This window comes from Rhipicephalus sanguineus, chromosome 2, assembly GCF_013339695.2.
Source record: "Rhipicephalus sanguineus isolate Rsan-2018 chromosome 2, BIME_Rsan_1.4, whole genome shotgun sequence".
NCBI classification, from domain to species: Eukaryota; Metazoa; Arthropoda; class Arachnida; order Ixodida; family Ixodidae; genus Rhipicephalus; species Rhipicephalus sanguineus.
In genome coordinates this window covers 952178-975244 of record NC_051177.1, presented here as the reverse complement: position 1 = coordinate 975244, position 23067 = coordinate 952178, and the positions used below count along the sequence as shown (strand labels likewise).

The following is a 23067-nucleotide window of genomic DNA, read 5'->3' as shown; positions in this document are numbered from 1 at the left end:
CGCGAGATCGAATCCAAAAGAGTTAGTACTAGCCTTACTTCATTTAACAATACAGTTTGTTGGTATCACCATCATTGCTTCGCCCTTAAGCGAAACTGAGTTTCTTTACCCGTCAGCTTTTGACCACGAAAGCGAGGGGGCGGACGTGTAACATGGGGTAGCCGCTTCACTGTGGGCCGTCAGCGACGGGCCTGCTACTGACAGCTGCGTATTTGCGGCTGCTCCGACCAGGATATATGCTTTATTAATGAGATGCAGCGGTGACTACATGGTTGAGCGTCCGCTTCCAATGCGGGAGGTACTGGGTTCGATTCCCAGCGCCGACCGGGAACCCACCGGTTTTTCCTAATGGGTAGAGGAGTACACTGACCTGGCGCTCAGTTGTTTCTGGGTACTCATCTCGAAAGGTGGCCCCATAAGGTTCTGCAAAGACCCCTGGGCGACCTTAACCCACCACAGCCTTGGTGAAATAGTTGAGCCTCTGCTGTGGAGGCAGAGAATTGCTGCCGCCGGGTACCTACCGGTAAAATAAGGACAAGCGCACTTCGGGTACTTCGGGCCTGGTGCTCGGCAGAACGAAGTTCAAAGTCGCTTGGGAGGGCACCCACCCTGTGGGAAATTGGCGGCATGGGACCGCCAGACCTAAAAATAAGGTCACCCTCTCTTTTTAATTTATTTATTTTAATTATTTTAATTTAATTATTGTAATTATTTTGTTAATGAGATGACATTTTCAAAAAGCAAGCAAAAAATTCGAATTGGAACCCTAGCACGTGAGCTCGAAAGGGCAGGGCGTTTTAGGGGGTATTTACCGCAGAGTGATTAAATTCGGACGTGCTGGTATAAGCAATTACGAAAACCGAATGAAGATCCATGGATAAAGTATATCTGAGGAAAAGTGTGAATGCGTTTCCACCGTTCGCGTGCTCTTCCATAAACGCGAAGCAAGGAAAATTCGATATTTTTCCATATATATACTGCTAGCGATCTCAGATTTCATTCCGCGATGTCCGGAAACAGAAGTGAGAGACATTTTAGCAGCACATGTGTAGTTATTACTGAACATTGCTTTCCTTACATGCCGTGCGATGCTTGAAACGAGCTATCAGTAGCGTTTCTAGAACAGAAGACGTGCCGCTACGATGAATCGCCGTCGCACTTTCTGCTACTGAGGGCCTAGACGTCACGAGCCTTCGGAGAGGCGCGTTTTGCTGTCGAGCCGACTGGCTGCATCGGCCCCGTGCATGGCATCGTGGCTTATTAGGACGCACTGCGCGCGGCGCTTTTATTCAGCGGATAGCGTCCTTCAATGCTTTCGGTCGAAACTCCGCCCGCAGTTTCATACAGGGACAGAGGCGGCCGCTAGGGTCGCTTCCTGTCCACCTGAATCGGGAGCGACGAAGCTTTCGCAGGTTAACGCCGTGTGCAGTGTGAACACCAGCTGATGTCTAGGACCTAACCTAGCCTTAACCGCGAGTTTGTAGCCACGTTTTGTTCATTCTACGAGTAACTTTGACAATTTTCATGTTGGACATTGCACGAGCGAAAGTGTGTCGCACTTTACATTGTGCAGCGTCGAAAAGGCACTCGCGGGTCTCCAATCTTCGCGCTCGTGTACCTTCACAAATCAAAACGCGCGTTACTTTGACTGCTTAGATGGACTATGTCTGCACCGCGTGATGCAACGATTTTCGTATGAAGTGTGCACAAGGGAGACGTGATTAACTGAAACGAAACCGCGTTTCGCTAATCTAGAGAAAACAAGCAATATGTGATCACTAGCGGAGCTTGCTGTTCGCTTTCGAATATCAACGTGGAAAACGTAACACGGGGCAAAAATACCCAAAACCGTGTCAAGCTCAGGAAACACTAATGCCATTTGCGTCCTACTTCACTATAAATTGTCTATTTAATGCAACATGTTTAGAACATCCCACTCTCGAGCCACTTATAAGTATACAGTAACAAAGCAAGAATGCTACGATTGAAAGAGAAAGATAGAAAACTTTTATTGCAAAAGTACCTCAGACCAGAAACTATGAGCGACATTTTCCTACGTAGGGAAACGCTGCACGGCCGTACATGGAGGGAGCAAGCTATGCAAAAACAAACAAGGAAACTCTGAAGTACAATATAAAAATTTAAAAAAATAGCTTAGTTGACATTCAGTCAATAAATACTAAAAAAACACGCTTTTTTTGACCACGGCAAACAAGGAAGCAATGCAAAGCATTTAATAAGCTGGAAAGAACCTAAAGAACTATTCTAAAAAGACGCATGCAACACAGACGCAAGAAGAAGAACACACCAAACCCTGTATCGGTACTTCTTCATTTTGTCCGTGTTTGCACGCCGTGTGTTTTTAGAATGAATACTCACCAACTAGCTTCGCTCTCTGTTATTCTAAACAACACTAGCAAGCTGCGAAAGAAACAGAGCCGCCCGCAACTTTGCCTTCTCGCGTCGAAAAGACACATTTTCTCCATTCAATATGAAGTCGTCCGTTCGAATAACGTCGATGGCGTCAAAATGTTTCTCGCACATTCTAACATGTTCAACATCGAAGGTAATTCCTGTCGCGTTGTTGCACGTTTCCATTCATCCTCTCATCGCCGCCATCGGCAACCTAAACAACGACACCTTTCCGCTCGTACCTCTGTAGCCGGAGCGACAACCCGGTACAACTATCTTTCGGCATCGTCGCTCACATGTACCTATCCATGTCCTCGCACACATTTCTCACACCCGTCAGTCACACAAATTAAGAACCAACGAGGAAAACTGAACGCCGATGCCGCCGGATTCCTCGGGCACTCAGCTCTCCGTACATAGCGAAGCTCTCCTCAATGCCCCCTGCACGCTCTTAGCGCCGCCGCCGGCCGCTGCGGCGACATAGCAGCTCACCCATTCGTTAGGAGGAGTTTCGTGACAGAAAAGCTTGAAGGACTCTGGCGGAATAATTCTTGGTCCATGGTTGCGACTTTGGCAGCCCCAAGATCAAGCTGCACATGTTCTGACGCGCCGGCCGTGCGATTGCCGGTGATAGACGGCCCCAAACCCGAGACTTTGGCGCAGTTTAGCGCAATTTTCGTCGATATTATCAGGATGGCGCAGTAAATACAATTTGGCGCACTTTGGCGCAGTTGGCGCAGGAGTGGAATCACTGCAAACATCAAGTGGCTGCAATTGGCCCGTCATACCACCCGGTATCACGGCGAGGTCAGTGTCCATTTCAGCGCACGCGAAGAGCTTCTCCCGTTGGGCCCTCCAGCGATGAACATTCTTTTCGTCCCCTCCAAAGTCCCGCCCGGCTTGAACGTTGGAGGACGACTCTGCGGCTAGCACAACTTTCCTTTTATACGCCGCACTATAATGACTACGCTCGTTTGGCGCCATTGAGCTACGCCACACACAGCCCACTCGAAGCGAGACTCGAACTGACGAACGGCTCACCTCAACACTCGCCACAAAGATAAAAATGGCGGCCTCGCGTGCATAATTAAGCCAGGTGTTGGCTCGGCTACTAACGGCTACAATACTGTCTAGGTGGCGCTAGTTTTGCAACACTTTTCTTGATGAAAAATGGCGAGTTTTTCAAAATCCTCGAATCTAAGCTGACCCTGGAGTTTGATACAAGAAATTCCGAAAAAACTATCGGCCTAGATTCGAATAAATACGGTACGCTCGTACATTTTTCCCCCAATTCTTTCATAATAAAGTCAGTCGTAGTGAGCACCCGTCCCGTCTTTTTGTCTCTTGTGTCCCATCTTTTCTTGCGCTCTGCTTTTATTTTCAAGGGTCAGTATGAGCCTGGTCATGACCCCATTCACAGACACATTGCACAGTCCCAACCAGCCCACCTACAGCGTGGCAAAGCAGGTGTCAGCCATCGCAACAATGCGATGAAAGGCATTATCTTTAGCATCCTATTTCATCCCGAAGTGACATCTAAAGTTTATACTCTACGCAGCAGCTGTTGGGGACAGCACTACGAAACGCTGGTCAACACGTCCCACAAGGAGTGGTGAAAGTCTTACCATTTTCCTGATGAGCGCAGTCCACCCAGTTGTACTCATTGGCCAGTGTGATGAGCTCAAATTCAGTAAGCACGATGTTCAGGTGCCACGTATAGGGCACAAAGCGAAGAATATCAGGTCGAGCCTTACTTGCCCAATCTTCCACTAGGGCTGCAAAAGTAAAGGCACAGAGCAAGGAAACAGAGGTTGCATTTCATTCGTTCTGCACTGCATATCAATCAAACTAGCACCTCAGCCTCACACCATCCTACACCAGACATGCTAGCATATTTAACTCGTTTAAAAACAAAGCAAAAAATCTCACTGAAAACTACATTTCACTTCTGTGCTTCCTTCCGTAAACGCAGGACTTGAAATCTATGAATATGCCACTGGGGAAAACAAGAATTACATGCCCGAAATGCGTGCAGTCATGAGATCACACCAAATGGATGCTTCACACCGAGCATCCATCCCATCAGAAATATCCCATTGAAAATAGGGCTGCATGTTTCGTTTCACGTTGTTATGACTGTAACACAAGCATTACACAAATTAAACTCGACTATCGCTTCATCCTTTGCATGATCGTCGGGATATCGCCCTGCTATCATGGTTTCATAAACACATCTATAACACAGCGTCATCATTTTTGCAGCTTGAAACTCCACAATAGATCACAAAGTTTATACAATCAGTTTAATTTCATGCACTTTTACGGCAAGACTATACAGTCGAGCCCGACTATATCGAACCCGTTTATATCAAATTATCCCGTATATCAAACAATTTCTAAACACGGTAAATTTACATTGAGATATATGCAAAAGTTACTGTTACATCGAACGAAGATAGCACAACAACCGATATATCAAACTCCATGTGCCTCAAAAGTGCCCCAGCAAGTGGCTTTCCCTCGCGTGGCAGGGAAAACTGCCGGCGCCACCCTAGAAAAATGGTTTAGACCCGGATGTGCACGGGCTAGATGATCCTGGCCCGCTCGCAGCACTTACAGCCAATCAGAGGCCATCGTGCTTTCTCCGAGGCGCGGAGGCGGTAGAAGTGAGCGCCATTTTTTCTTTCTTTATGCTTGTGTGCCTGCCGCTGCCTGTTTTCCTCGAGTCCTCATTCAGCGTGGTCTGTGCTGGTGGTGTTGCCTGTGGTGCTCTGTGAACCAGGGCGGATCCAGGCGCTTCCTTTGGGGGGGGGGGGGGGTTGGTTTTGGGGGGGGGGAGGGGAGGGGGGGCGTTGCCCAACTTTAAAACTTCACGTTAGTAACCAAATGCTCATTATTTTTGTTCTCAGTTGCATTGCTCAGTCATTTCGTTATCTAAAATTTCGCATATTTCCGCTAAACATTGGGAACACGTATCAGTGTTGTTGGTAAGAGGAGGGTGAAAGAGGGAAGGCAGGCCACCTGCTCGATAAATGAGTATTCCCACAACGGCGAGCTCTAGTATTCTTGAACGTAGTTTCGGATAAGCCTCCCTTTGTTACCCCCCCCTCCTCCCCATTGCCTTTTTTTCTGGCCGGTCGTGTGCCAGAAAATGCCCTTTCTATCTCCGCAGCCTAAGGACGGTCAAACGGAGCTTTCGGAGTCGCCTCGATTATACCCCCGCACGGCTCTCGGAGGCTTGCTCGGTACTTCGGCGAATATATTCACAGCACCACTGCCTGCCTTCCTTCTTTTTTTTTTTTTTTGGACCAGCCGCTGAAGGTTGACTAAAAGGTAACTTGTTCTGCACGCTTTGTGGGACCGGCCAGGCTAGACTGCACGTGCGCGCTCAAGCGCGCACGTGCAGTCTAGCCCGCCGTGGTGGGACGAAAGATGCCAGTTTGAATGACACAGAACAGACTCCTGTCTCTGAGAAAAGATGGGAGAATTTGAAGACCCCGCTTTGCTGAAGAGCTGATGGCCCTGGGAGTGGGGAGGAAACTTTAGCTCGCTTCCATAAAGGCAGCAGTTGCTTTAGCAAAATAGTTGAGGCTTGTGCTCGTCGGTGCCTATTTGAAAGATGCAGGACGCAGAAGAAATCTTTTCTAGAAAGCCTGTTTCGCTCTTAACAAAAGCGCTGGGCTGTGTGAGGGTGCTTCCCTCTCGGATTGGGATGGACACAGCGACCACCTGAAAAAATTCTACGTTCTGAAAATGGCCTTCGGTGAGGTGAAAAGCGGGGGGGGGGGGGGGTTGGCTTATAGCTTTGGGGGGGGCGATCGCCCAATCGCCCCCCCCCTGGATCCGCCACTGCTGTGAACTTTATTGGCGCGCTGTCGTCATGGCTTGTGCAAAGAGGCCGAATTTGCCGTTCGCCAGCGAAACTCGAAATCATAAATCGGTCGAGCGCGGTGAAAGAAGTCCGACTGTCGCCGCCGCGTAACAAAATTCCTAAGGAGCACCTTGAGTACTATCCTGAAGAACAAGGCAGACATCAGGGCCAAGTCGGACAAAAGGCCAGGTGCCCGTGGCGCCCGACGTGTGCGCACTGCTGTGTACAAAGATGTTTGAAGCGGCCGTTTACAAAGGGTTTGTGGACGTTCAGTCACGAAACATCCGGTGTCCGCCCTATGATTGAGCAGAAAGCCAAGGACCTTGCTTTCCTGCTTGGCAGGAACGATTTCCAAGGCGGTTCAGGCTGGCTCCAACGTTCAAAGAACGGCACGACATCGTTGGCAAAGCTGTTACAGGTGAAAGCAGAGCGGCGGACCTGGACAGCGTAGACAAATGGCTCGAGGAAAACTGGCGAGATATCGCAGCAAGATATCAAGCCTGTGGGGTTGCACACGCAACCCGTTGTCTCAACGCGGCGGCACCTTGGCTTCACACTACGTATGTACGCGCAATGGCAGAGGGGTTGCGTGGGAGAGGGCACTGTGCCGCTCCCATGGCCCTTCGCGCCCTGCTCCCTGGCCGAAGTCGAGATGCCCCGTTTTCCCTCCTTGCCCTTTTCTGGAGAGCCTGAGAGCGACGTAACTGCTTGCGACGCTCAATGTATTCAGGAGGGGTAACATTACTACTCATTCTGATAATTCGAAACTCAGCCTGAGAGCATAGTAACTGCTACGATGCTCGACGGCGACGGTCCGAAACGAAGGGCGGACGACCCACCTTCGCAGGATGAGAACGCTAAACCATCTAGGACTGCGTCAGTTTAGTGGGAAGCTTGCTTAGCGGAAGGGAGTTGTCAGAGGCACAGCGGCAGGATCTCTTTTGTAAATACATTTGTAAGTCTTTGATGGGCTCCGGGAGCCCGGCGGCGCGGCCGCGGCGCACGTTGATGCAGCTGGTATTGCTGTTAGTGCGCGGCGCTCTGAAGCAGCTAGTAACGCTGTGAGCGCATTTCTTCCTACTTTCGATTCCTGCCCGCTGGGAACTGACCACTCCTCGCTAAGATAAACCCCTGCGGAAAAAGATACACATGAGTCCTTCAAAGCGGTGATTTCCCCGTTGGCACGCATACTCATGCATAAGCTCATTGAGGTGTTCACGTGATTCGAATATCCAAAGCAGTTTATAACGGACAATTCGTCCTGATTCTCTGTCGAAATCTTCGTACACTCCTGCGTAGCCTTCGGCATTAAGCGCAGGAGAACGACCACGTAATGTGCCCAGGCAAGTCTCATTGAACGTGGGAACCGCAACATCAAGCACATGCTCGTTGAAATTGCGGGGACGCACATTGCTCTCAGGGCTACTGTGAACACGCTCGACTGGCTTTACCCCCGCCACCCTCAATCTTTGAAGGGAGCTGCCTAATGCCGTAGAACATACTCTACAGGAATGCAGCATGGCACTGGTTGCTTCGTCAGCACGCACTGATTATGCAGCTGGGCTGCGCGCGAAGGTGACAAAGGCTTTGTGCAAAGCGCGACGGAACCTGAGCACTGCTCGTGCGGAGCAGAAAGCGCAGTATGACCGCTCTCATCAGGACGTCAGTAAAAAGTGGGCGATCTGGTGTTGAAGCGCAATCATGTCCTAAGCGATGCCAGCAAGTTCTTCTTCTCTGGCACCGAAGTGGATAGTACCGTACCGGGTAGGGGAGACTGCCTCTTCTCTCGCGTACAAGCTGATGGATTTAACGCTAAGACCGATCGGCTGACCGGTGCATGTCTGTGATCTCAAACCCTACTATGACAGAGGGAACGAGTGGCCCGAGGGAAACGCTTCCCCGCGGACGCAGGCAGTGGCATCCGAAGGCACGGCTCGACGTACGAGCTCAGTGCAACATTACAACTTACGATATCGGCAGAACTAACTCTGTCCGGTTCATAGGGGCATTATTGTGCGTGATATCGGATGGGACACTCCGCTGATATCTAGCATGCAGCCTTCAAGAGCGAGCACGCGCTTGCTTTTTCAGAGAGTAAGAGAGGGGCTAACTTATTGTTCGAGTCGCAGATCACCCATCGGCCACATTTCAACAACAGCCAAGCCGAAACGACCGTTTTTGCCAGCAGATGCCCCATAGCCTGGCACTTCATCAAGCCGTCAACGCAAGCATCTTACAGCAGAGAGCGGCGACACCAAAGACTGCAGCAACAGCCAAGTTCCAGGCAAAGAAAAACAGCAAAACAGCTTCCGGTCCCGAATGGCCTCGGTGGACCCAGAGAAGAATTCGCGGAACCAGTGCACAGCCCGGCGAAGAGTTGCAGACCCAGCGACCAAACTACGGAGTGCACCCGCGGTACGAGCGTGGTTCCCGCTGCGCAGGACGGGGTTGCAACCGGCCAGCCGCAAGCGTCGGGGGACTTTCGACTCCAAACGCCTTAGAAGAAAAGGTAGAGAGAGCACGAGGCCGCAGGAGCAGAGCGGACCCCTGCTGAGCAACTAGTGGCGAGCCACTGAGGACGGGCCGGCGCCTTCTTTGCTGCTTTGCATGCCGATAGTCCCAGAGCAGCGGAGGCGCACGACACGGAGAAATCTTCAAAAGAAAAAGAAAGAACCATTCCACCACAAACATCTAACATTGGGGCGGCCACCAGAATCGAGCCCAAAGCCGGGTGCCCCCCCCCCCCCCTTTCAAAAGCACGGGCCCGCGAAGTCCGAGCCAGCGATCGACGCCAGAGGAAAGCAAAAGCGTGCACGGTCCGAGCTGCCTGTTTCCTGCCGCGCCCCCATCAGCTGTCATGTCTCTCCAGTGCCATCACTCAGCGATAACGGTGCTGTATCTGCGTCTCCATGCGGCTCCTCATCGACACGGACGTCGCCGTGTTTCTGGTGGAGTCGCTAGCCCTCCTCTTAGTAAGCCCCTGGTGATGGGGCGATCTTTTTGGCTAAAGGGTTCAATTAAGGAGGGGGGATGTGGGGTTGCACACGCAACCCGTTGTCTTCAACGCGGCGGCACCTCGGCTTCGCGCTACGTTTGTACGCGCAATGGCGAGAGGGGTTGCATGGGAGAGGGCACTGTGCCGCTCCCGCGGCCCTTCGCACCCTGCTCCCTGGCCGAAGTCGAGATGCCCCGTTTTCCCTCCTTGCCCTTTTCTGGAGAGGCTCCTCTCCAGACCCCGGGAACGCGCGCCGCTTTCTTGGGGGCCTCAGGGTCTTCGGTCTTGGACAGTGTGATTGACCACATCGGACCCAAGCCGTGAGCACCACCGCCGCCATCACCCCTGCAGCGCTCTGGCCATGGAGTGCGAACCACCGCCCCGGACCGGAGTGCAAAAGCAGCCACGCGAGGTGAGATGAGCCTTTATCATTCCCTCGACGTGTGCTTGCTATTGAGACGCTTGAGGCACAATACGGAAAACTGCGTGACGAGTCGACCTCCGAAGATCCGTCGTCACCGTGGTCTCAGACAGTTTCCACCAGCGCCTATTCTGACATCTCCTCGGTAGTGACGACACAGTTGTCCACATAAGAAAAAATCGCAACACTGCACATCATCGGGGCGCTCCATGTGCCAACAATGAAACCATGCGTGCGTGCACGTTGTCGAGAACAAAGAGCGAGCGACACGGATACCACGAAATATTCAGAAAAGCACTCTCCATATGCGGTGCAAACTCGAAAGGTAAGAACACGGAGCAAGATTTTTTTTGAGGCATCACTTGGTTTCACGTTAACGAAGTGCAGTTCAGAGACTTCTGCAGAACTGAAGAGTGGCGCTGCCAAAGCAAAAGCCGTCTTGGAGCACATGAGAAGTACGGACTGCTGGGCGAGTTGGTAACTCATCTTAAAGCTGTGGTGCGCAAAAGAACGACAACACGAGAACACGTTTCATCTGCACTTCCTTCGGTTTTCGTTCTTTTGCGCACCACAGCTTTAAAATTGGAGCACAGGCCGTTCGTGCATTGACAGCGGCCACGGTATAACCGATAGAAGAGAGCAAACCACAGGGCACAGCGTAGGATGACCAGACGGTGATAGCAAGGAGGAGGGAACGGACGGTTGGTTGGTAAGAAATGTTCCGCGGCCAGCCACGCGCAGTGCTCGGGTGCGGCTGCTGTGGAACGCGGCCCAAGTGTGCCTTCCACGGTCTTTCAGTTAGGAGGCAGTCGCGCTGCTGCATCTGCAGCGGTTTGAGGTTGATGCAAAATGGGCAAGCACTATATTGTCTGTGCCAGTCAGGCACGGCGTTCTGTCTTAATGTAAACGCGTACAGTCTCAGCCAGTCTTTCTGAAACAATGAGCGACGCAAATGGTGGAAGTACATCATCTGACGCTGTGCTCAACAAGGCCCGAGTAGAGGCTCAATGGCACCGCCAGAATCCAGAGGCAATATCGAAAAACCAAAAAAAACACCCTAAACAGCTGCGCTCAGAATTTGCATAAAGCAGTATCTTAATCATCGGTGAATTATCTTTCTTTTTTTTAAGAAAGCAGGGCACGGTTAGGTGGTGGCACCCGCGAGCGGCGGGTGAGGTTTAAAGGGAGGGAAGGGGCACGTCCACGCATGTGCTTGGGCGGCACGAACGCCAGCTCGAGGGGCGCAAGGTCCGCCTGCCCGCCTCGCGCAACCCCGCACATGCACCAACAAGCGCTACTCTCACCTCGAGGCAGTGGGGCTTCGAGCGTGCCATCACGCGGCATCACCGCTTCACGCTCGTTGTCGGCAGGGCAACTGCAGATGATGCATGCGGCTCATGCTGTTACAATTATCAGGCATTTTGGTGCGCGCCCAAGCTCTCGCAAATACAGTAGAACCTCGTTGATCGTTCGAAAAAAGGGAAAAAAACGTATGATCGGGAAAACGTACGATCCGAATCCAGTAGAAATGAGGCTGACAGGCCATATTGAGGTGCAAAGGGCAAAAAATATTTATTTTCAAAAGACATGGAGGGACTCTTCGATTTTCGAACTCCTGCATCTTGCTGGCATCCAGAGGTCAGCCAGGGGTAGTTCCGGTCCTGACCGAAAAACGTCGTGGTCACGTGTATTGAAAATCGGCGGAGACAACCGAATATTGCAAAATCGAACTCTGTGACAACCAGCGTAAAACGTAAAGAAACGCTACCGCCGTGTCAGCAGACGAAAACTTGAGCCACATGAGCGTCGGTTCTTTTGCATTGCCGCTTGGAAAATAGGGGCTAGGTTGCCGAAGGGCAGAAGTGATATTCTCAGAGCACATGCATTTGGGGATACAAAAACGTACGTTCGCAAGATCACGCGTGACTTGCCCCGTCCGTGAAGAAAAAGCCGCCCCGCTAAAGGCTTAACAAGCTCAACTCTTCGCAGTGCAACGTAACAATCGTGGTACAAATGAATGCGAAATCTCGCGAAAGTGATAAGCGTCCCGAAAGCGACACGGTTGCGGTAATCGTATACTACGTCGCATCCTCGCGCTGATCAGTTGTGTTCGGCTTAACTTCAGACCTGTGCTATGTTCTCCGCCACTCGTAATCGCACCATCTCGCAGGGGAAGGGTTTCTAAAAGATAATGCCCTGCGTAATGACAACTGAAGGTGAAGTCCCCATGCACCGCACTTTGATCTGTCGGTCCTCAAAAAGATGGCGGCGAGCGCGCTCGTCTCGTTTTGGCGTGATAACCAAAAAGCTTTTCCAGATATCTTCCAGAACAAATCTTTCTGGCAGCATCTGACGACGCTGGTAGGCAGAATTGCCCAGCCAGAGAAATACGCCAACTGGAATTGCGCGGACGCAGCAAACCCAAAAACGAATGCGCTCCGGGAGAAAAGGTGGGGAAATTAGCGGCCATATTCACTGGGCACAATGGCGGCGTGCTATGGTTAGGGTCGCGGTGTGCTGTGCAGCGGTGGCGATGCGGGCGGCGGCATGTGCGTTTCCGCGGCAAGCCGTTTGAAGATTTTGACGGCCAGCGTCGCCGCCATGCCTTCGGGTCGGTGTGTGGTTGACAGAGAGCGGTGATCGAGCAGTTGGAAGAGACGCCGAGGGGACATTGTGCAAAGCAGGAGAAAGCGCGGGGGGGGGGGAGGCACTGCGGAGAAGTCGCCGCGCGGCGGCTGTCTGCCCACTTCGCGCTTCACAGTACACGAGAGGGTCCTTTTTGCGCGCCTGAATGGGAGTTTCTGAGTACAAAAACGTCATACGACCACAGTTTTTCCGCGGTGCTGACGTTGCTGCCGAATAATCGTATTTTCCGGTAACGTATTAACGGAACGTTACACACAGCTGTTGGGTTATTTTTAATTTCGCGATTTCGACCGTAGGAGCCAGGAATCGTACTAAGCGGGAACGTATCAAACGAGGTTCTACTGTACATTCAGTACTCCGCGAACCGCGCTTAACTGCATGCCAACCGCCACTTGCAAGTTTGCATCTCGTGATGAGCACCGCTGATACCAGCAAAGCGCGGGATAGATTACGGCTCTCTCGCATGGAGCGTTTGGAAACGTAGCGTGTATTAGAGCGGCACATAAAAGAAAGGGAGGACACAGAGTAGAGTAGGTAGGCGCTACTAACTTCCAACTGTTTATTTCATGCCAATCACACCCATTTTATACATCCGCGAGAAAGCCAACTCATCTTGCACGTGTTCTTAACCAAGGAACGTCATCTTCCTTTTCCGAGAAGGAAATCGATGACGAGCTTACACACAAGTGTCCTAATTCTTTTATAGCTTCGGCTTCTTTTATCTCCCGTGTGAGCCGATCCCTAGACCTACCGATAACAATGCAGCTATACAGATCAGGGGAGCACCCACAGCCTTTGCAGTGGTCCGCAGGAAACCCTCCCACCGTAAGCTTATTTCTCGCGTTATAGCAGTGCTCGCGCAATCTGTCCATTCAGACAAACCGTTTGTCTGCCCAATATAGTAAATCCCGCAGGATAAGAAAACTTGTAGATGGACACAGGATACACAATCAACGAATCTAAACGTGGTGTTTCTTATCACAAGCTGGGGAGCAACATTTCTTGGACAAGTAGCTTGCAAAGCTCCCCTAGTTTTTTGGGCGCTGAAAAAACGACGCGTACGTTAGCCCGCTGGGCCACTTTTTTTAAATTGTGAGAAACTGTGTGCATGTAAGGAATCACACCTACTTTGCAGCCTGAGTACTCGGAAACTTCACGCCTGTTTTCTTTGCGAGACTCCTTGAGAATGCGTTCGGCTACGGAAACCTGTAGCAGAATTGGGTAGCCCGCGTCATTTAGACGCTTGCTTGGGTGTCGAAACTGGACGCCATCTTGTGGTGACACGATTTGGTCAGGGCATTTTTAAAACACAAGTTCGCGATGCCCCTCTTAAAGGGGCCCTGCAACACTTTTCGAGCATGCTCAAAAAGCGCTGCCGATCGGTAGTCGAGGCTCCCGAGAACACGCGAGCCAAATATTATAGCGATGCGCACGGCCTGGAATTTACAATAAATTCTCAAAGTCAGCTGAAAATCGCTCCCTTTTCTCCTCGACAAATGATGTATTAGTCCGCAAAATATGACGCGATTGTCGGCAGTTCCACCATTGGCTGATGTTATAATCACGATAACACCCTCATTATTACTTTCGTTGTTAATTTTGAGTTCAATAAGTAGATAATATGTATGTTTATATTATGTTATCGCGTTAAAAACACCGAACAAACATTAATATTAGCACTTCCGGTCTCACCGACAGCTCGTCTGCTCGTAGTTGCGTGGTTCCGTTTTCTTCGCCATGCGCAGTGCCGAAAACGTGAATATCTCTGTGCTTTTGACCATCGCCGGTTGCCGTTGAGAGTGGCAGCCGTTCGAGTGTTGCCTCGTCAGCCGAGAACTGCATCGTCGGCACGTTCTCACGACCGACCGAGGCACGGGCGCAGCGTGTCTCCGATAACAATGCTGGCGTCCGGTAATGGCGGCGCTTCGGGGTCGTCTGCCAGTGCCGTCTTACGAGGCGGTGTATCGGAGTATGGGCCGAAACCGATCTCAGCTGTCATTCGTTCCAAACGAGCGCGAAGGTTTTGCTTCCATGGTTGGCAGAGCGATGAAAACACTACGGCGTTCGAGGTGCACACCCAACATTACCAAACCGACGCGCAGTTTCAAGCACGCGCGATACACAGAGCGATCGACTCCGCTCGACGAGAACGACGCAAGCCGACCGGAAGTGGCGGCACAGACCACGTGGTTGCGCCCAGACGTCATAGAGAAAAAAAATGAAGAAAAAAACTCCGCCGGCGCTCTTGGGCGGAGCCTCGCTCCTCTGCGCTTCCCTCCGTCGACTCGCTGCCTAGATTTCCGCGCGCTCGCAGCGTTGAGTTGAGGGAGAAAAGCTGCGGAACGTGATCTCTATAATTTGGTAACACCACTTAGACTTGACGGATTCGAAAAATTTTTGCGGCATATGACTCGTGAAGAGTCATACGTCAATATGAGACTATTCCAATATAACTAAGAAAGGTGTTGCAGGCCCCTTTAATGAGATTTGAATGCGCGGAAGCGAAGGAAAGGAGAGGCTTATTTGCTCGCGGCTCATACCACCAGCACGTGTGTTTTCTGAGAAAAATAACCTGAGGTCCAAAAACCGAATAGAGCCCCCTCGCGGAAGTTCGCAAGTGACCTCCAGGGGCGCAAGGCATTCCTTAATCGCGGGCAACACCTCATCAACCCTCGCTTCTACGTCACCAGAAGTGCAGTCAATTAAAAACAGGAAGTCGTCGACAAAGCGAAAAACTTTGCACACTTTGGTGTTTTGTAGCGTTTTAGACAAGGTAATGCTAAGACCAGATAAAAACAAATCACTAAGAATGGGTACTATACACGAACCGATACACACGCCCTTTTTTTGCAAGTACAGTGCGTTGTTCAACAAATAAAGGTGGACGATAAGTAAAACGATAAAAGTTCTAAAAAATGTCTCATTGACAATGAAGCTTCATTTTGGAAGCGCGTGGCGCCATATTCATCGATGGCATGTTCAATGGAAGACAACAGAGCACTGTGAGGGATTGAATAATACAAATCTTTTATGTCTACCGAAAACGCTCGGTAGCCTTTACGAGGATGGTCCTTCAAGAACCCAACCACTCGATCCGAGTTCCTAATCAAGAACGGATCATTCATGGGCAAACAGTTAAGCTTGGCTTGAAGAAACAAAGCGACTGACTTCTGTCAGGTGTCATTCTCCGATACAATTACCCTTAACGGGACGTCTGGTTTGTAGGTTTTAGCACTGTACAATACCTGAAGGTGCCATCGCTTGCTATCATTAATACTTTTCCGCAACTTATCGAGATTGAGCCTGCCACAAAGTTTTTTGGCCTGCGCCTTAACCTTAGTCAAAGTGATGTCATCATTTCGTTTAAAAACACTGGAGATGGCCTCGTCTGCCTTAGCACAAAACGTGCCTGTAGGCAAAACGGCGAAGCCACCTTCCTTGTCGGCGGGTAATACACACAACGCACTGCTAGTCAAAAAATCCGCAACGCGTTCGACGCAACGCGTTGACACAACGCGTTTGACATAATGCGTTTGACACAACGCGTTTGACACACAACGCGTTTGACGCAACGCGTTGACGTCGTTTTTTTCAGCGCCCAAAAAACTAGGGGAGCTTTGCAAGCTAACTTGTCCTAGAAATGTTTGACTTTTGAAGACAAAATCTCGAAGGCGTAGATGCCATCAAAAGCACTAAAGCTTAATACTACGTTGAAAGTGGCAAAGCATGCTGATTGCTTGTGCTTGAAAGTACTACATTGCACTAGATTTTCGTCAAAGGAAACGCTCAAAGGTATGAAGTGCACCCCCACACAAAGCTCACGCCTGCCTTCAACCCAGCTGCGTGTCACGCAAATTAGGTTCGCAAAATGAAATAGGTGGGCATCACACTGCAGAATACATGCTGTTAGTGTACTTACTCGCGCATTTTCACTCGGCTCCTAGTTTTTTTGCTTGAATCACAGTTATCCATTCGCGGCGAAGCTGAAAACACCGCACCGGCACTATTTCCGTGGCGCGTCGTAATCGTCGCAGACAACGCTAACATCCTCTTGTTGCGCAGGTTGTTTTGGCATCCAAAGACGACGCTGTAGTGCCCAGACGAGCTCTTATACGCTGAAGCGGCGTGAACGGGTACTTTTTCGCACTTTAAAGCCTCAGAACTGCAGCTTGCCTTGTTTACTTGGTGCAGCCCGCGCGCGCCTTGGCCTGCCTTGGCAGCCCCGGTCAGCCCGGCGTCTGGGTGCGAGAGTATCCGCTCGGCTCGCCAGCAGCCTGGGTGCGAGACAGGCGTGCTCTGGTGTATAGGCGATGCGCAAAGCACCGACCACGCCATCTGCCGCCATGGCTCGGAAGCGCTCGCGGGGCCCGGCGAACAGTGTTTCAGCGAGCGTCTACGCGAGTGCACGGATGGATGTGTTTTTCAACGTGATTTAACGACTCTCTCGGGCTTCAGCGATGTCGAAAAATAACTGCTGCATTGTCGGCTGCTCAAACCACATACAAAAACTCGCCAGGAACGCACTTCTACATGTTTCCGGTGCTATTTCATGAGCGAGAGCGACGGCGACGGTGGATTGCGGCTGTCCGACGCAAAAGGTAAGCAATCGCGCTTTGTTTAGGCAGTGTTAGAACGATTACCGTGTTTTTATTTCTCCATTTATGTCGCTACGTCTTCAGCGAACGCTATTACGTTTACATTTGGTCGCCTCGCCTGCATTGTAGATGCTACAATGCACATGAGGTTGTTATCACTGATAAGACGCGATGCCTAGGCTCTCTTGAAGCGCTATGCCAGAGAATGTGGGGCAGGTGGCGGCTCCTTTACAAAAGCGCCGTGGAATCACACGTGTGCTGCACGAAATGGGCTGCATTCTACCTAATGATGGCACTGGAATGCGATCACCGGTGCAGAATGTTCGCTGTGCGCTCGCCTCAACTGTATGCATATTGGCTGTAAAACATGGCACCTGTTCGCACTGAAGGCTTTTGACAGGACATTCAACCGATTCAACCTCCCTTTGAATGCCTTGTAACATGACTTCATGCTAATAAAAAACACCCTTGATGTATCCCACTAATACTCATTCGCTTTACACAAGCTGCGTTATGAGTGGGGCCATCGGCGTGCTCACGGGGCGTGGGGGCTTTCCTATTTGCCTAAGAGGGGGAGGGGGGGGGCGCAAAATCTGCCCCTTCTGCCCCATCTGTCTGTCTGGCGCGGCTAAGATGCCACTCCTCCTGAAGGCGCACGCCAGAAGAAGCCTCATCCATCAGAGAAACCGACATTTTGTGCCAGAACTGTTTCAACCGCTTCAAACAGATCGCCTTAGAGTCTCTGGATGCATCTCATTCTGACGAAAATTTTGTTCCCGAACAAATTGCTGTCGAAGAGCTAAACGTATTCGTGAAGACAACAAAATATATTTTTTTGAGCGAAATTACAGGGGGTCAACGGCCATGCACCGATGTTCTTCTCTGAAGACACCCAGCAAATACGTAGCCAAGCTGCTACGACAAGCTAGGTGACCACCAGCTCCGCAGTGACTCAGTCCCGCGCCACTAGCGCAAGCTGCCGAGATATTTTTTCGCAAGTTTATCGTGCTGGTTTCAAAGTTTTGCCAACGCTGACCATTCGCGTGGCCGCACCCGTGAAATCCATGCGCCGGCGCGACAGCGCTCCCTCAAAATCTACTATATAAACACATGGCACGTAAACGAAGCTACTGTGTCGAGAAAAAAACATTGGTTCATGCGTCAACGCATGCAGGCATTAGTGATCGGGACGTTGTAAAGAAAGCGGTGTACTTACGATGAGCTCCACTTCGTAAGGAAGCTTGTTGACGCTTGTCTGTGGCAAACACTTGGCGCGTATAGTGACATTGTCGTCCCACACAGCTGTTACATCGGACACATGTCCACTATTATAAAGTGCGGCTCCTTTGCGCACACTATCGCCGCAAAAGTAATTATCAGGGACGCGCACAAGCTGCAAATCACACGCGCGCACTTCCGTCATGCTTGCAGTGAAAGGAGGCGTCCGCTACGCGACCCGTGTGCGGTTCCAACGGCCGCCGCTACGCGGCTTTCAGTGGCGCCCCTATAGGCGCTACGCATCACGAATAACGCGAGAAATAAGCTTACGGCGGGAGGGTTCCTGGCGGCACACTGCAAAGGCTGTGGGTGCTCCCCTGATCTGTATAGCTGCATTGTTATCGGTAGGTCTAGGGATCGGCTCACACGGGAGATAATAGAAGCCGAAGCTATAAAAAAATTAGGACACTTGTGTGTAAGCTCGTCATCGATTTCCTTCTCGGAAAAGGAGATGACGTTCCTTGGTTTAAGAACACGTGCAAGATGAGTTGTGCTTTCTCGCGGATGTATAAAATGGGTGTTGATTGGCATGAAATAAACAGTTGGAAGTTTAGCGCCTACCTATCTCTACGTCTGTGTCCTGTCCCTTTCTTTTATGTGCCGCGCTAATACACGCTACGTTCATGGATGACCAACTCGCCCGATCAGCAACCCTTCTGAACTTCGTTTGGAAACGACGACGCGGAACACAAAGACTGTGGCGGGAGAGCGGACGACTCGTCCGGCTTTCCCCTATGCGTGTGCGCACGTAAACGATGCATACACACATCGCCGAACCTCCGAGGATACACAGCATATGCTGCCGCGTGAAGCCGATCGTTTCTAGTTGTGTGCAGCACATCGCCAACTAAGCTGACGCCGTCACTGTACTGTTGCTGAATCGTACGCACGCATTTATCATGAAAGTGTTCGTGATGCGCACTTTGTTCCTGACCACACACGAGTGCGGCAATGGCGAGCTGGTTTCGTCCGTGAAGGTAACACGTCCATGCGGCGCACTTAGCGGTCTTGCGCAAAGAGGCAGCATGAATGGCGGCGCGGCGCGTTTGGGTTCTCGCCTATTAAATGTGTGCAGTATGCATACAACTGCACTAGGCCACATGCACTACCGGGCAGTTAACTGAAGCTGCTTATCGTAAGCGTTGTCAGCGATTAAGCCGTACTGGCGCGTTTGCCAGCTGCCACCATCACGCCTCCGTGCATTTCCGCTGCTTATCCGTAATGACATCGCCGAATGCCGCCGTGATAGCGGCCCCTTTGAATCTCTGGTGTACTTCACCCCATAAGGCTTTGGCATTGCGGCAAAGCTGACTTTCGGACTCTGCTACTGTCGCAAACAGATAGACTCGCGAAAGCGCTGGTTCGAACCTACCAGATGATAGACGCAGCAGAGGTGGGGGCTTCAAATAATGCCTTTCGGACCTGCAATTTGGGCAGAAAGTTCCGAAAAAGTCAGACGCGGAAAAGTTTCAGCGTCCGAAATTTCGGACGTTCTAATACATTGACATCTATGGGGCTGGTGACTGTGCTGCGAAAGCGTCCGAATTTTCGAGCACTGTCCGGAAAATCGGGCGTCCGAAAAATCGGCAGTTGGCTGTATTCGTAATATCAAGGGTCTCCCACTGCCACTTTGTTACATAGAGGTCACAAATACATGTGCTTTTATGCAGTAGCGGCGGGGAATAGAAGAACTTCGTAACATCGAGGAATTTGTTGTATGAAGGTTCGTTATAGGCAGGTTTAACTCTAGTCTGTTTTCTCTGATCTTTTCTCGTTTACCTTCTTTCATTGTCATGAGTAAGGGGCATGAGGCACGTGCAAAACAATGGAAAGTTTCAATGGTACGCATGCTGGTATGCGAGAAGCGGACAATTTCTCGTCTCGATGGTATGCATCTCTGCCACGCCCATGTACGGGATTGGTTGAAATAGGGTGTGTGGCAGGCGACCCGAATTGTGGCGAAAAATGCGAGGAGAATGGGCATTGTCTGTGGGGCACCATTTGAAGAAGGTCGAAGAAGCACGGGTAACAAGAGCGGCAAGTGCCAGGTACGGAGATGCAGCACCAAGAGTCCGTAGCGTACACATCGATCTCGGCAACGACCGGGTGAGGCTACTCTGGAGTCTCAGCATCCTCGTCACAGCAGTTGCAGTAGCACCTGCAACGCTCCACCTTCATTGGCAAAACTTTTTGGACCCACAGTACAGTCCCAGGGGTGCCACGTCGTCATGTAAACTACAGACTCACTTACAGTCGGATACAACTTAAGAAGGCAGGAGAGGCCCCGCCCAGACGACCGAAGCGCGGCTGCCGATCGCCTACGGATTAAAGAAATAGTCCCACTCATGCACGCGCAGATGTTCTCCGAAGGCGGAACCACCGGCCGTCCCACTCATGACGTCAGTCCCGAGTGCGCGCCCATTGGTGCAGGCTTGTGTTCATCTGCCTTTGAGAAGGAAATGCCGCTGCCTTCTAAAGTTGTATCCGAATATAGAAACAGGGATGATGAGGCAGTTAGGCCTAAACTTTCCAATCCAATGATGGCCATGATGACGACTGGAAAATTGGCAACAAAGGGATCATCCCAAAGCTTTTGAGCGACGAGGACCACAGGAAATCCTCGAGAGCGTCGATGGCGAGCGCAACGTAACATGGACGACAGTGATTCGACTAAGATGCCATGCCAACTGAACAGTAAAGATGCTCCATTAGGAACGCAACTCTGAGGCCAATGCGGCCGGACTGCTGTTGCAGTTAGAAAATGCGTTTAGCATTTGAGGTATTTTGCTTTTAATAGTATTATTTCAATGTATTTCATTTATGTGTCGTTCTGTAGTCCATCCCTCGCAAGCGCTCCCAAGATACGCAACATTCGTTCAGATTTTTTTTAAACAAGGTAATGTCATTCAACTGCACCGTTTCATTGCCCATGGCACTAAGGGTATTTATCAGTGACTGTATTTATTGCATTCCACAAACCTGACACAGGACAGCCTAGTATTTCACCTTAGCAGTTAACAGATTCAAAGTTCTTTTCCATGAATAGCGCCTCTGGCAGCACAGCAATGTTTTTATCCTTGTCACATTGTAGTAGCCTGACCTTTTATAGAACCCCACAGCTCATGTCGTGGCACAGTGGTTAGGGTCAGCAATGAACCCTATGAATTACATGGAAGGGAGGCAATACCTTGAAAGAAGCCCTTGTGTGTGTGCAGCAAGGTGAGGGAGCTGCGGCAGCCAGCCAAGCTGCATTGCCAATCCTGGTGGCCGTTCCAGATGAGGGGGTACTTGCCTTGAACATCAAACTGCACAAGCACCACCTGACAGTGAGACTCGTCAAAGCACTCTTCTCACTAGGTACACTAATACCTGGGGCATCAGACACTGCAAGAGAGAAAAGCTCCCGTCATCTATAAAACAACAGAACCATGGCAAATGCACCAAATGACACAAATCCATCCACTGCTCCGTTTTGTTAAAATTGGGCCCTCGTTAATCACCGTGCGGTTCAGTGGTTATGGTGCTCGGCTGCTGACCCAAAGTCGCAGGTTCAATCCCAGCCACAGGGGCCACATTTCGGAGGAGGCAAAATGCTAGGGGCTAGTGCACTTAGATTTAGGTGCCCATTAGAGAACCTCATGTGGACGAAATTTCCAGTTCCCTCCACTACAAAATGCCTCATAATCATACATCACGGTTTTGGCCCATAAAAACCCAGAAATTATTATTATTAATCCCTCGCTCATCATCGTCAATGTCATCGCCCACTCAGTGATGCTACCAAGGGCTTCAGATTTGGAGCAATTTTCGGAGAAGTAAAATTGTCATTTTGGATCACTTCGGAGCAGGTAATTTTGCCTTTAAGAGCACCTTATAGCAGCTAATTTCCCATTCTGGAATATGCCCGAGAAGCAAGTTGCATTTTACACTCAAACATCAAAATAAGTAATATGGAGCTCTCACGAAGAACTATAAATGTTTCGATGTTTTGATCCATTGCAGATTTCAATGAAAATATGTCACTATTACTCCTCCCGATAATGCAAAAATGAGGGTGCCATGAAGTTGGATGCTGTGGAATAACCTCTCGAGCCATTTCTTCGGCACAAGCAAATTAACAGAATACTGGTACACGTTATGAAATAATACTTGAAGTGTAATTACGTGGTTATCAAAATGCAAGGTTCCTGCCACAAATTTGTAGTCTTGATTTTATCAATATATTGCACTTAAAATCAGCAGCGAATGCCGCGACACCCAACGCCGTCTCTAATGCCAACTGAAACACATAACCAGATGGAAGATACCAGCCGCGGGCGTGAGACTCTGAACGAGATCAGCTCTTCCCGTGGCTCAGTGCACCCGAGTTGTTTCTTCCTCTTTCCACTTTAACATCTTCTTTACACCAAGGAAAGCCACGCCTGTGAGACCCGAGTAAACGGCCAAGCAAGCGCCTGGCATTCCGCATTGCCCTCTCTTTCCCACCCATTGCCATGGCACACGGTCGACACCTTCTCGACTCTAAGGCTCTCCACATCCGGAGTGTCACTCACCCTTTGGTTTCCCCCTTTCCCAACAGTCACTCCAACCGACGGATACAACTGGACACTGATCATCATTTAGAAGTATGCAGCATTTCTCTGAATGAAGAAACAGAAACGGTGGAACAAAGCTGCCATAATCATATGACAGTTACGTTTAAATGAAATATCAGCATCAGGCGAGAAAACATTGTACTCAAGAGCGCTCTATATTTAAGAACAGAGGACAAGTAGTGCAGGAGTACGCCGGCCCGTCAGTTTGTTTCTCGCTGCCACACGTGGTATGTACGGTGCAGTGTACGGTGCAG

At 50.5% G+C, this 23067-nt stretch overlaps 1 protein-coding gene across 1 annotated transcript in view; it reads right to left on the bottom strand.

Moving 5' to 3' along the window:
- LOC125757048 (transmembrane protein KIAA1109-like) overlaps positions 1 to 23067 on the bottom strand; it is a 164472-nt gene that overhangs the window by 6329 nt on the left and 135076 nt on the right. Inside the window, exons 9-10 of the mRNA XM_049412128.1 lie at positions 21406 to 21523; positions 4038 to 4187 (exon numbers count right to left, since the gene is read on the bottom strand). Coding sequence (XP_049268085.1) covers positions 4038 to 4187; positions 21406 to 21523 — 268 coding nt within the window. The remainder of the gene's footprint in view (positions 1 to 4037; positions 4188 to 21405; positions 21524 to 23067) is intronic.